Below are 14,932 nucleotides of genomic sequence, written 5' to 3'. Positions count from 1 at the left end.
ACTTTTATCCAGCAACAAATTCCAGTACTTGTCTCTTTTCCCCCTTTTTTATTCTTAAAGTAAAATCAATCACATGCAGTGGCATTCACACAAGGTTAGAAATATTTAATAAAGAAAAAATATCTTCATTTTGAATTAGGTATTTTGTCATTACTTGATTTTGCCATTAGGCCGAGGTATCGTGCGTCTTCGAGTTTAGCATAAATGAGACCACGATTGCTCTTTAAGGGAAGACAGTGTTGTATTATATTTATTTAAACGGCTCAATTTTATAAATTTCAGGAATTTATTTGTATTTTATGTTTTTATAGACCTAAATTTGTACTTCGGCCTAGGAAAAAGGTATATTGGTTTTACATTGCTATCGATTTTTATGAAATACATTTGTAAAATTAGAGCTTCTGTCATGTAATTGAAATGTGCTATATTTTTTTTTGCAAATTTAGCTGCAGTGGATAGTCAAAATGAGACTTAATGGACTGTATCGAACAATGATGGATTGAGAAAAAAATGAGGGTTTGTTGTTCGAACGTGTAAGTCTGACGAGGCATGGACAAAACTCCCCATCACAATCTGCAGAGTAAATTAAACACAGTTTTTATCTCGCAGAAGTTAATTGGGTGTGATAAAATTAATTTATCACCTTAGACAATATCAGGTGGGGGTCGATAAAAATATGACCGAACGTCTTGTTTCTAGCAAAATGAACCGACTCCTGGGTACAGTTCTGTTTACATTTTTTGTAGCGCCAGAGATTATGGTTTTTGATATGTCTGTATTCCGTCATGCGTCATAAACTTGTCATTTGAGGTCATTAGTCGGGTCATTAACTTTTTTTTTAAATTCGAAAAAAATCTAAGTTTTGAATTTGACTGAAGAAATCGGACGCATTCTTTAAAATAAATGAATGTTTATTTGAAATATTTTAGGTATATTATACCACAGATCCAAAAATAAAACGTATACGTTAGGAGTTTAACCATACCAAAAAAGTCTCGATACCCAACATATTTTTATTAGTGGGAAATAATTGCTCGCCATTGATTACCACTGCACCCCGCTCGATTTTAGACATCAACATTAATAAATCGTTAGTCATTTCCCTGGTTTATGTAATTTTGTGTGTCAACCAAACCTCGAATCGCGAAATAAACAATTTTCCTTTCAGTACTTGTGGCCGACAAGTGCCCAGGTCATTAAGTTATTAAAATCCGTAGGTAGAACAGCTCTATTCAACAAGCATCACGGTATACAGATTTCTATTGTTAAACTTTCATATTAAATGGAAAATGCGGCAGACTCCTGCTGACTGGAACGAGTACCCGGCATTGTCAAAACGAAAATCTGCGAAATCCTCTTCCACTTCCAATAAAAGAGGCTCCATGTGGGGAAAAAGTGACAACTATCGCATCAAAATCCGTGCAGATACATGTAGTTCATGCATGTAATTAGTTAATTTATGCGACATATTTTGGTAATTCTCTGCATTTTTTCAAATTCAAGGAAAATGATGACGGCAAGACTCCACACAGTCATTTCGGTAGAGCTTGCATTCACATGATCATTGCAATAACGAACAGCAAGCTCAATGGAATATTCAACAGATTTTTCTCGTTTACTGTCAGAAATTGAACCACAGTGTTGCAAATGACCCTTTTTTCACCCTAAAGTCAGATTTAGATATAATTCCCGTTATTACTTGACCTTATTTAATACAATATATTGTTCTTAAATCAAATTAATTAAAGGTGGTTTGAACTTAAGGTTCAAAGGTCACAATGAACATATCATCTATTTTAAAGCAATCATAGGAAGTGGGTAAATTTTACTGATGACCCAAGATAAAATAACCCAAAAGCTTCAATTTCTTTTTGTTACTTACACGCTCCTTTTAAACCACTAGAAAGATTTTTATTGACTTTCGAAATTCATTATGTAATTTGAGAAGGGTACAAATGTGAAATTTCTCGATCGTTTGAATTTAAATTGCAATATATTAAAGATTTACAATCAGTAAGTCTTCTGATTCATTTACTTCTCAAGTTTATGGTTTATTGACATTATTTTACGAGCGACACGTAATAACGTTTGTAGCATGGGACGCCTTTAATGTTTTTCTAGTCCAATAATCGCTGTATATTCTATTTCCCCACAACTGTGCATTGTTTGCCACAAAAAGGCAATTGGATGCAAACACTTTTCAAGTCGTGAACAAATTTGCATCACAACAGTCATAATGCGTGATAATTTATGCGTGGACCCTACACCGTACCCCGTGTAGAGATATAGAGCATTCTTCCTTGAGACTAGAAGAGGATTATTGGCAAGATGTTGAGGAATGACAAGTGAAATGAAAATTTGTTCGTTGTGACACACTCGTGTTCTGATCTTTCCCACAAGAGGACCAATTGTGACTAAAATTCAGTTCAAACGGGGATTATTTCATTATTTGTTTTGGGAGTAATCAAAAACGGAACCAATGTGGACCTGTGGTAATTAGCCTGCTCTTATGTTATGTTTGCCATTTTTTAAATTTTACAAAAATCTTTATTTAAGCAGCTGGCGATAATTCGACACAATAGATATCAATGTCCAATGTTGAATTTACGTTTTTATGAATTGATGAGTGTTTGAAGATAAGAGAACCGTGTAAATACTCAGTTTCACAGTCGATTGTTTCGAAAAGAATATCTAAGTGTGTATAAACATGTATGTTTGCTGATGATCAATTGTTCATAGTCACTTGTAATGAAAATATGTCGGATTCATCATTCCTTGCTAATTTTTAAAACTATTATTGGGGTATTTATTGAACACTTGTGTCAAAAGTGTGCTCACCTTTTCGTTACTTGAGGTTTCATACCTGAATCTGAGTCCATTACTGGAATATCCAATGTTCGGCTGAATGTTTGTATTTTAATGTGTTTTTGGGAAAAAAATCTATTCTAGCCAAACCGAAAGTTGTTGCATAGAGTATAAATATTTTAAATGGCGTTGAATTGGTTCGTTTTCTCTAATTTGAGTCATCTCTATTTTGAATGACGTTCATTTTGAGAAACATATTAATTTATGATTACTTCGCTGCTTGTTTGACGACAAACTACACGACATTATTAAATTCATCATGGACAATCTACCAGGACCTTGAAAATCCCGATTCTTTACTCAATCTGCGATCTTTTATCTATGCATTCGTATTGATGTTTCTTGTTGAACCAGGTTTATATATTGAATGAGAGAGTCCAAGCAATAATAACGTCCTTCTCTTTATTTCTCATTGAAGCAGCGTAATTACATCCATAGAAAGCTGGCTAAGTAAATACCCATATAGCCAAAAGTCATCAACGTGTTTCATTAGTTGCTCTTGAAACGCGCATAATGGGACACACTAATAACCGGAGAATGCAGAAAAGAACAGGATAACAGGTCCCCTATACTGTCATTGTATTAATTACTTTATGATCCGCAAAAAGAAGGCTTTGTAAGTTTTATGATTTTATGAGGTATCGCACTTAATTTAAATCAATAAAAATATGTAGCACTGTCAGAAAAGTCCATTTTATCATGAACTCGGAATTTGGGTGTATGCCCGTTTTTCAGTTAGATTTATGATTTATTTGCAGTCTGTCCTCGTCCTCCATTTTGTCATAGAGACTATTTACAGAGTAAGGTGTCTCAGGACATCACACTTAATCATACAGTATATAGGGTATACCGATTTAATACACAAACGGTCCATTAACAGAAGTTTGCCTGTTACGTTAGAAGGCAATATCTTTCATAAAAATTGTAATATGATATTCAATGGCACCTTGTTGCTTACATACCCAGGTAAACCTGATGCTTTCACACCTTGATAGGGAAAATTTAACTGCATGATTTATACTTCCAATTTCTATACAATATATAGTGGCATTACGTGTCTCGGTTCAACGATAATGACTTTCCTATTCATAGCGATTTAATATGAATGTTTTTGTTAAACGTTGCAAGTAACAAAAAACGTGCATATGACAGATATGTTTTTGCACGAAAGTTAATTGATATTGGGACCTTTTTCACGACTGTCAATCAATAATCTTACTGCTAACTTCTCAATAATTTATCTTTCTTTTTTTAAGAGTAGAATTTCAAAATAAATAAATAAATAAATAAATAAATAAAAAAAAAAAAATCAAACGTCTCAAGATTTTTTTATTTTCATTTTGGGTGAATCTTATTGAAGGAACTTCATTATTTGCCAACTGCTTCAATTTGAAGTTGTCTAGCCAAACATGTAATAGAACAGTCTGTACGTAGTGATTAGAGCTTGCATTAAGTACAGGCTAAGAACAGAGAAGTGCTTGTTTGAGCTGGGCTGCTGTAGTGATATTCCTGTTTTCACGCCTTCAAAATTAGCCTCGTTATAAAGCAGGTGTTTCTTTGCTGTCGATACCTTTCCAATACAAATTTCTTGGCATGAAAAGATTCATTTGGTAGATTTTTATCACAACGAAGTGTTTTCAGTTTTGATTCCACTTGCTGATGAGTATTTTCACTTGTCTAAGAAAAGGTCGGTTCTTTTCTATATTAAGACATTTGCTTTGGAAACAATGGTAAATTTTTACTTCGATTTTCTTAAAGTTTATGAAATGCAAACTAGAATTTTTATTTGGTAGAACAGACTTTTGTTATAACTCATTTTTATTGATTTTTTATGCAAGTAATTCGGCCTTTCTTAACGTTTATCTCTACAATTTAGAATGGGATGAATTGTTTATGAGTCTCTTAGACTCTTATATTTATCTACGTCAGAAAAACGTTTCCAAAAACGTTATCAACAGAGAATCAAATAGCGGATTGTCATTGGTCATAAATAATTTTGCATCTATTGACAAATTTGTCATATGGTTTTAGGACTTTTTTGCGTTTTTAATGGACGGTCAAATTTCGTTTATGATTTGATGATGGTAGATAGAGATCATCGGAAAATTACGTTTATCTGTCGTCTGTCCGCAGCGCGCGAACGATGATAAATAAAGCTTGATTTATCTAATGGAGTAACTTTCTCGGAAAAATTTCCTCTTATCCCCGATAATTGGTCTTAATTTTCAGTAATAGTTTTATTACCAGATGAAATCTATTTTACTCGCTTTCTTAGACGAACTACTCTCGAGTATATATTTTTCAATAATACATCTCTCATATAAGTGAAATTTCAAGCCTTCTTATGCCATTAAAAAGTAATTTACTGAACTGTGATACAGCTGAAACATTGAAAGCAGAAACTCATCTTCCCGCTTGTGAACTAACCCTTTATTAACTAGATTATTATACCATTTATACATGTAATACTCGTGACAGGAAGTAATATAATTATTTTCTTGTTCATTTCTTCTTTTTGTGCCTCAATTACGGATTCTAACAGTACTGTAATTACACGTAGTATTAAACATACTAGATAAATACCCCAAACCCGCTAGGATTCTTACGTAATTTAGTGCACCTTGCTGCATAATTAAAAGAAGGAATAATGTGGTGCTTCTTAGATGACAACCTGAAAAATGATGGTTTCACGTTAAACTTTTAATCAGGGCCTTTTTCTAATTAGAAATGGTGTCTAATTGGATCTTCCAACGAAACAACCAAGGATACTCCATTATCAGCATCCGATGCGCATGCGTCATTGCGTGACGTTCTGTCCGAAATTCATTGATTGTATTCTATCATAGCAACAAAGAAAGTTCAAACATAAACATATAGAACCATTATCAAGGGAAGCTCGTATTCCCATCTCCAAAAAAGTTCGTATTTCTTGAATCGTGATAAACATTTTGACGTGTTTTGGCAATGAAGTGTGTAAGAATTTTGTCTCGAATATGTAATTATTGATAAGCCAAATGGAAATAAATTCAAGAGTTTGACTGAAACATTCAAAGGATGTTTTTCTAATGAAAAAAAGAAACCTTAATAAGTTTCCTTTTACAGGAAGTGGCTATAAACTCAACAGTAAAACTATTGACCTTTGGAGACGTACATTGACACTATATTTACATGAAATCTGTATAAAATAGCTTATTTATACAAGTGAATTACATCCTTTGAATGAGCATGAAAGACCAAAAACAGAGACTACTTATCATAAAGTACGATTTCATCAACAAGTAGTTTGTCCTCTCAGAAAGAAGTTTATTTTTCACCCTAATTAAACAATTAATTTCAATTCTGCGGTTAGCGATAGATTGAATGGAAAATCAGTATGAACGAACTATTTATCCTACTGACAGATCATTTGTACATTTTACAATTTTTATTCAGAGTTAATTGTTCATTTACGGCAATACTTTTGTAATTATAATGCCTGGAGCCAATTTTCCTCTATGTACCTGTTACCAGAGTTAGTTCTCCCTCCTTACAATGTACTTTGCACATTTTTCTCTTGACTGTTGAGGTGCTTATAGTTTAAAACGAAGGTATTAAAACGAAATGTATTGAGTCCATTGGTATAACAACATATGCATGATGAGATTATAGGGGTTATAGAATCTAGTCGCTAATACATTAGGAGGAAATAAAAATTAATTTTAGTATTGTGCTAAAATTCATATGTATCCCGTAAATCATGAAACTAAAGATAGATGTATGCATAATTTTTTCTCTTTTTTTCCAGGGAAAAACTTAACATGTCCCCACCAACAAAGCAACATATACTGCAGCTCTATACATAAGGGTATCGTGCAGGACTGCCAAAACGATGACATCGCGGGGGGATGGGTGTCCTGTATGGACATTGAGGAGTCATGCCCCATCAATGACTATTGGGTCAATAAGGATACGGTTTATGTCAAGGACGGATGCGGCGGGCGGATCCACGTGTGTTATACCAGAGGTAAGGTGTAGGCCAGGAATATAATCATATCATTATTTTTAAAATTTAAGCAATTACCTATTAAAAAAATAAAAATATTAAATGTACAAATATTTCCCTTTAATTTCCCCCAAAAATTACACCGATCCAAAGCCTCTTTGGTGACTGTTTTGTGACTGTAATTCTAGAATCTAGACTACATTTTCAACAAGGATTGAACTAAAAAAAAAAAAGAAAAACTTAACAAATAATGATGTATATTATCAAATTTAAAGGCTAGCTTTGTGTTTTAATGTCCTTTATTGTTGACGATTTAACTGTAAAAATGATAAAATGCAGATTTAGATGTGAAATTCCATTTTCACTTAAAACACAATAAACCCACTGAAACGAAATAATGCAAACCATAATTATATAATACCTTATACATAAAACATTGCACGAAAACTTCAACTTTTATTAAGTGTTGAGAATGGTTTTGCAAGCGAATGAATCTTGTCAAAATTTGACCAATTTCCGATACTTGTGCGACTTGAATCCCAAGCAACCGGTGGAATAAAAGCTAATTGACAGATGCAACATGAAATACTGCTACATATGAAAATTATGACATCCTATGGTTTTGCTTTTACGAATAATATTTCCCGTTAATGGTATTAGACGGTTAGGTTGCAAGTTGTATAAAACCCAAAATTGCGTTAGCTTGACAAGAAAATGTAATTGGGGGCTCTAAATTAGTTTTAGGATGTGAAATTAGCCCCGAAGAATCCATTCGAAAAATGAAATCAAATTGCAAAATAATTATAAGGAATGAACCCACAAGGAATACTCAGGTGTCATGGACTCAAACTTAAAATGTTTATTCCATCGGGTTCAAGATTATGATTCCAAGATGAAAGAGTTTCAAGATAAACGATAGAAGGGTTTATGTCTAATTTAATTCTCCAATTTTTTGTTACTCACAGAAGTTATGATGTTTTTTTTTTCTTTTCCTTGTTAATAAAAATATTAGGTATAAAGGAAACGATTATTTAAGTTATCTACCGTAGGTCTTTTATTATCGTCATTTACTTTAACGATGAACACGTTAAAAAAATGATGAGTTTATATTCTTAAGTATTCGCCTTTGATGGTGTAACCATATTTACAGTATATTTATAAATTTAATTATTTTTCGTAACTCAACTTTCACAAGAGGAAAAATGCACGTGTTATTAATTTAATTGTGATTTCACAGATGCCCCAGCAACGGAAATAAAGGAGAGAACAATGGAGTGTCGACATTGGAATTCGTCTTACAAAGTTTGCAAGGTGAAGGACGCCCAAAAAGCCCAAAGCATTGAGAAAATTGCCCAATTTCCCATCACATCGGGATCGCAGTGTAATAAAGGGATCGACTACGGCATTATAGAGGATTCTATCTGGATCAACAATGGCTGCAACGGGATTTACAAAGTTGAATATTATACAGGTAAAGGGGTCAGCTAAAAATTTCTATATAGCTCAAATCAAAGAATGAAATAAGACTTGTAAAAAATACAGGACCTAATTTTGTTCGGATTGGTGTGGAAAATCCTGGCGAGCAAATTTGAATTTGTTCAAAAAGACAAATCTGTCCACAGTGTTCAAAGTCAACGTGCTTTTGAAACAATGCACTGGCTCTATTAAGTTCTCCTGTTGCAAAATAAAAAAAAAAATGACCTTATACATAATCTTGACAATCCAAAAATTTGACCTTGACCGAATACAAAATCTTTATAACATGTTCAAATATGATAAAAATTTCATCTTCAAATTAATGGCTGTAGTTGTATCTGCTTTGTTCTTCGATCTCACAAGGAGAGAATTAGACTGAAAGAGGAAGCAATTCTCAAATAAGTTCTTATCATGAAAATCCTGCGTCATGTGGCTTGACATTCGGTTGGTAATTGAGAATTGAGAGTAAGATTTCCCTATGTACTACTGGGAAGAGTACATCTACTTCTCTTTTATATTTGAAGCAAAAAACAAAGCCTTAATAAGAAAAGCAAATTACTACACCTAGAATCATTTGTGGCTTTAGCTACAAATTATAGCCCTTTGAAATAGGAAGTACTGTCTTTATGGCCTTCTTATATCATTACTCCATATGCTGTGTTTGAAGTGTATGAACTTCAATTCCCCTTTTGTTTTATTGCCGCCTTTGTCACTCATAATTATTGACTAATACCAATTTCTTTCACTGCATAACCATTCTTAGATTAAATCTTAATTAACTGATTAAGCTAAGTCGTAACTTTACTGTGCTAGACAACGACTTTTAATAGATCTGAATTGTCCTCTGATCGTAAATCTTAGCAGGCACTTTCGATAGAAAAGCTAATTCGCGCCTTGTCATCTGGTAAAAGAATATTATCTGAGATCGTATGATTACCCCATTTGAATGAATAATTTGGGCATTTTTTGCCGAGTTTATGACCCATTATATGAATTAAGAAGAAGTTAATGCTGGATGTACGTGGTTTCTGGTATTTTACAGAACATCGTAAACCCCCGTTAAACCATTCTCATCCTTATAAAGACAATAGGAACTCTTGCGTGTAAGCTGCACATAAAATGCTTTTTTGCGCCATAAAACCCTCTGTCATTTCTAGTTTATGGCTGGTGTTTGAATATGAAACAAAATGAAACCAAACGCTGACTTAATGAATCATTCCGATAGCAGAGTGAACAGCATGTTTATGAGGAAGCAACCCCCAATCCCTTCGTTGTCTCCAAACTGTCTACGCCTGTCTTAATCTGGTTCCCAGACATGAAGTGTGCGCACTCAAAATTAGCCTAGGTCACACAAGTCGTTTGACCCCCACTCAGTGTTTGACTAAACGATGCGGCAAACTTGTACATGTAGGTGACCTAGACTAACTCGTTTACTATGACTTCCGTATCCTGCACAAGAAAAGAATTATTTTAATCTAAAGAGGAAGATTGTACATTTCTTGTGTAGCTTATTCTTAGTTTAATTTACGATCACCATGTCATATTTTTTTCTTAAATATCACTTTGCTCAATAATATAATATTTTCCCCTTGAGTGTTTTTTTTTTCAATGAACAGCTTCTAAACTACTAATGCTTCTCTATGAATCATTTTGGAATCCTGTTAGAAATCTGATGTACATGTACGGATATGAATGCCTCCCTGGTTAAAATATGCGTGCAAATGTTTTCTAGAATAATTATCCTTAAACAGTGTTGTCAAAACGAATTACATATTGTGCAAAGAATAAAAAAATTTAAACCATTTAAGCCGATTTTAAGACAACTGTAAATTCCAAATGCATTCATTAATTGTTTGGCCCAGTTTAATTTGGTCGTTAAAGGGGACCATGATTATTTTAAAGTTAATCGGATTCTATGCAGTAATAAATCCGCTGAATTATTTAAACATTTCGTTTACCAACTAATACAACAGGAGTTAGCAGTGAGTCTTATCTTAATCCCCTGTCGATAAACAATTAATGCGACACGTCTGTACAACAATAATTGCGCAATCTCATTGTCTAGTTTGTTTATGTTTGCTATTAAGACCTTGTTTGTAGTGGTGTGATTAGAATAATGCTCTATGCTTCAAAGATAAAAGTAAAAATTTTTGCACCTCGCACTAGCCAACGGTGAGGTTTACATCGTGTCGAAAGTTTTTCACACAAACTTCGATAATTTGCATGGCTTTTTTTGGACAAAAATTCAAGTATTATGTTAAGCGCAGTCACAAGATACTAATTTTCTATTTTCTTTACAAATTTACATCAACTATTAAAAGATGTTAGACTATTAGATTATTTTGAAAACTTGTCAATGGATTTTGAAGTTTTAAAGGTTATACAAGCTTTTCTCCATGAGGATTCGAACTACTTTTTAACGTAGATATTAACTAAGCTTATCTTATTTCGGGATAAAACTACAAAAAATATAGTACCAAATTTCATGTCTGATTGCTTAGAAATTCTGCGAAAGCGATATTCATGATATTAGTGAATTGAGAACGCATATAGTTTATATTCTGATTAATCAAGAGATCACATCTTGTGGTGGCTATTTTCTTTGAGATTTTTGTATAATATAAGACTGACATGGGCAATATTTTGATGATGAAATATGAAACTTTGTTTGCCTCCAGGATACCAAGAATGGTAAATCCATCGGGAGAAGAATTATTGATTTCTCTTTTGAAACTTGTTGCGTTTGTTGCAAAGTTTTCACAATCCTCCATTTACTAGAGTTATTTCAGATTCCTGATGATTGGAAAATTAATAAATTAATCTCGAATTTGCTTTATTTCTGACATTTTGGAGTGTTAGAACCTGATTTAATGGCCTTCGTCACGCTCGTGAAATTGCTTTGGATGCGCTGTTGCTTCTAATATACTCTAAGGGGTGGTGGTCCTTTTCTGATTTCCGGAAGCTGAAGAGCGATTGACACGTTGATGGGACTGGTGGTGCCAATTGCATTGTAGACGATACACATTTGATCGTTATTACTTTATTGAGATATGAATATTTGATTCTCCTAACGGGATTACAGTTTCTTGTAAGAAAATAATGACTCATTCTTTAAACAAAACAATTTCATAAAAAATATTCTGGAAGACAAACACCAGATATCTCATTGAGAACATAAAGAATTGTGCTGTCTCTACATTGAATAAATTTCCTAAAAATCATATGTATAAAAGCCATTCGCTCATAATCCGTCGAGATTGAGTTTCTGAGAGAAATCAAAATACATTCTATTACATTGCCTTATCGTTTGTAGTTTCAATTTTTCGAATAAATGGTTAAAATATGTTAAAAGCTAGATACATTTAGTTTTAATTACAAGTTAACCTGAATTTTTATTTTAAAAAAAAAATTAAAACAGCACTGCAATTTGAATAATGGTAATTTATTTTTTTTTTTTTTACTTGACAAACGTGGGATTTTGTATAACATACAAAACAGTGAAATTTCCAGTGGGATTCGAACACGTCTGTCCATGATTACTTATACAAATGATGAGTAATGTAGTTTCGGTTCAGCTCACATCTGGACTTTACAATATCAGTTTCTAAATACATCAGTTAAATGTACCTTAATTCTTTTTAGCAGCGAAAAGTAAAACTTCTGAGTTATCGGAGTAGATGTTCCTCATTGGGCATATTAGCTTACTGAACTGAAGCTAATAATAAAGATTTTATGGTCATGCGTGTTTTGCCTAGAGATCAAAGTTAATTTAATGTAAATTCTCATAAGAATCCTTCTGTTTCTAATTTCAATGCAATATGGCATTTCCCTGGAGAAAATTTAGCTTCTTTGTCACTTGTGCACTATATATGTCTAAATAGTTTATCCCTTTCCTTCATCCCACCGACGGATTAGATCTAATCTAGAGTACAAAAATCCACTGGTCCTAGCATGCATAAGATGTTCGGCAGATTCAATTATTGTCAAACGAATAGAGTGTCTACATTGTTACGTGAAGATTTCTTGAAGATTTATTTTGGGGTGATGAAATGGAGGCATGCCATAGCCAAAAAAAAAGTAAACAAAACAAGAAACAAACAAACAAAAACCACAAAAACTAAACAAACCAAAAAAAAAACTACCAACCAAAAAAAAAAAAAAAAAACAAGAACAAAAATAAAACAAACAAAAAAAAAGAACAAATAAAAAAGTAAAACAAACAAAAAACAGAAAAAACAAAAATATGTAGAGTTATATGTTTTGAAAGCAAATTTTTATTGCGATTGAAAAGTTTCGTCCAATACATAAACTCTTAATGGTTGCGCGACAGTAAAATCCTTTCTTGATTGAAATCAGCTTCCTGACAATATGGCAGATTCTGTTAATCAAAGTTCTGGCGAAATTGATCACAAATGTCAAGAGATAGGAAAGTAATCCGTTATTCGTTCAAATGTTCAACCTAAATAAGCTATACAGTTACGAAAACAAATTCGAACAATGTCTGCAATGATGCATCGACACAAAACATGGGTGTCAATCACGTGTCATGATCGTTGTGAAATCATGTATTCCTATCTGGACCTATATTTATAAAGATAGCAATATGCTATCTATTTTCGATCCGATGCCACTGCAGACTATAAGTTCTGTAGACTACATAAATATTTCAAATATAAACTATGAGATATGATTTATAGGAATTTTATGCAAATACTGGTGCCCAGCTCTGCATGTAACTCAGCCACGTGTAATTGGTTGGTATGAAGGTTGATAAGCCAAGCATGACCACCCATCTCTCTCTCTCTCTCTCTCTCTCTCTCTCTCTGAAGAAATCGGACACATGAGTCCATCTCTCCCTTTGACGACTTACGCCTCATAGGTTTCCCCATAGTCAGTTTGATATGCTGCATTGGGTATCAAACGATTGCTTTAATGAATCTATTTCTAGCAAAGCAGAAAAAACAGTCGATAATCGACAAACAGCTCCGAAAGATACTGAAAACATCCCCATTTATCATGGCTTTCCTCTGTGTGTAACTTGTAACTGTATTGAATTTGTTAATTTGTTGCTCTATCTGCTGAAACACTTTGATTGAGAGATAGAAATTATGTACATGTAATTCAATAGTGGTAAATGTTCTATCAATGAATTTATTTTACTTTCGTTGAAATTTAAAAGTAAAGAATATATGCACAATAAACTGTGTATCATAACACAAAATATATAATGTATAAAGAAATCCATCCTAAGTGTCCGAAATACTAGTACGTAAATTCCACATTGCATTCTCTTTTATGCTACTCAAACTCCCAGTTTTAATTGTGTGTTGAGGATCTGAATCTAGCTAGGAAGCATGTTTAATTTATATTTTCATAACAATTTTCATAATAAATTGGTATTTGGAAGCATCATGTGATAAAAAAAAATCTTTGAAGTTCTAGTGTTAGAATTAACACATATGCAAATGTGTATGAATTCACATTCAAATTTGGGGGAAAACACACACACTCATACTTAATTCAATTTCTTTCAATACATCACTATAGTAGCATTTGATATTCGAGATGTTATAGACAAATCATAGGGGATATATACATGTATTATATAAATAGTGCACGTTTTTGAGGGTAACAGTTGAAATTGACACCCCAAGGAAAACCATTGTCAACCGACGCGTCAGCGGAGGTTGACAATGGTTTTCCGAGGGGTGTCAATTTCAACTGTTACCCTCAAAAACGTGCACTATTTATTTTATTATGCTGAATGTCTTATTGATTTCGGATGTCATAAAAAAATTCGGAGATCGTCGTTAAGTTCACGCTTAGAAAGCTTTCAAACTCCCCGCTTCTATTTTTCTCAATAAGAAAGCTTCGGAAAAGATTTACCAACCTCTCTATTGTTTGTTTGCTACTCAAAAAGTCCTTTATCATCTAAAGTTTGCACTCGCAAGGATGTTTCGTCTGTCGTTTGTTGTTTTCAAGTAAGCTACATCGGACGCAAGCTTTTATTGACGTCGTTTATTCGGCTTCTTTCAAACGCACAACCGACGTTTTGAGAATTCTACGGTGAACCGTACGCGCATGATTTGAACGCATGTGATATTTTCGTAATGTTACCCGTTGTCAAGTGTGTTGCTAACGCTGAGGGTAACATTACGGATTGTTAAATGCGTCTAAACCAATCAGATTTTAGTATTTAACATGAAAGTATAATAAAAGTATATACTTGTTCATTGCACTATCTGCATGATACATCCTTTATCTATTCCCTCGGGTACCTGTAAATTCATTGAAGGATTATTCCAAGAGCATTTTCTAAAATTATATCATTTCTCCCAGTGAATGTAATACAATATCTTGAAAATTAGACATCATTGTGCACATGGGCAAATGGGGACTGTTTACTACATGTTAAATTGTATTATAATAAGGAAATTGTATTACAATGAGGGATGGCCACAGCGTGCAAAATTGCTCTTCATTTCAGCAAAAGTACCACGTTCTGAACGATTGACCGGTTAACATTAATTAAATTCACAGTTTCGTTATTTTTATCTAACAATATATGCATTTACATGAACATGTATATTTCTGGGAATGAGGTAATAT

General features: G+C 33.2%; 1 protein-coding gene across 3 annotated transcripts in view; it reads left to right on the top strand.

Moving 5' to 3' along the window:
- Positions 1-14,932, top strand: part of LOC133195854 (uncharacterized) — a 31,638-nt gene that overhangs the window by 11,225 nt on the left and 5,481 nt on the right. For 2 of the 3 annotated variants that reach the window (XM_061331819.1, XM_061331820.1), the window contains exons 2-3: positions 6,650-6,868; positions 8,085-8,318. In XM_061331819.1, coding sequence (XP_061187803.1) covers positions 6,650-6,868; positions 8,085-8,318 — 453 coding nt within the window. Of the gene's footprint in view, positions 1-2,212; positions 2,493-6,649; positions 6,869-8,084; positions 8,319-14,932 lie in introns of those variants that run through there. The other variant, XM_061331821.1, reaches the window with a different exon arrangement.

The sequence above is a fragment of the Saccostrea echinata genome, unplaced genomic scaffold (genome assembly GCF_033153115.1).
Source record: "Saccostrea echinata isolate AGI-Se365-2 ecotype Australia unplaced genomic scaffold, CSIRO_AGI_Sech_v1 ptg000029l, whole genome shotgun sequence".
NCBI lineage: Eukaryota > Metazoa > Mollusca > Bivalvia > Ostreida > Ostreidae > Saccostrea > Saccostrea echinata.
This window is presented reverse-complemented; position numbering and strand designations above follow the sequence as displayed.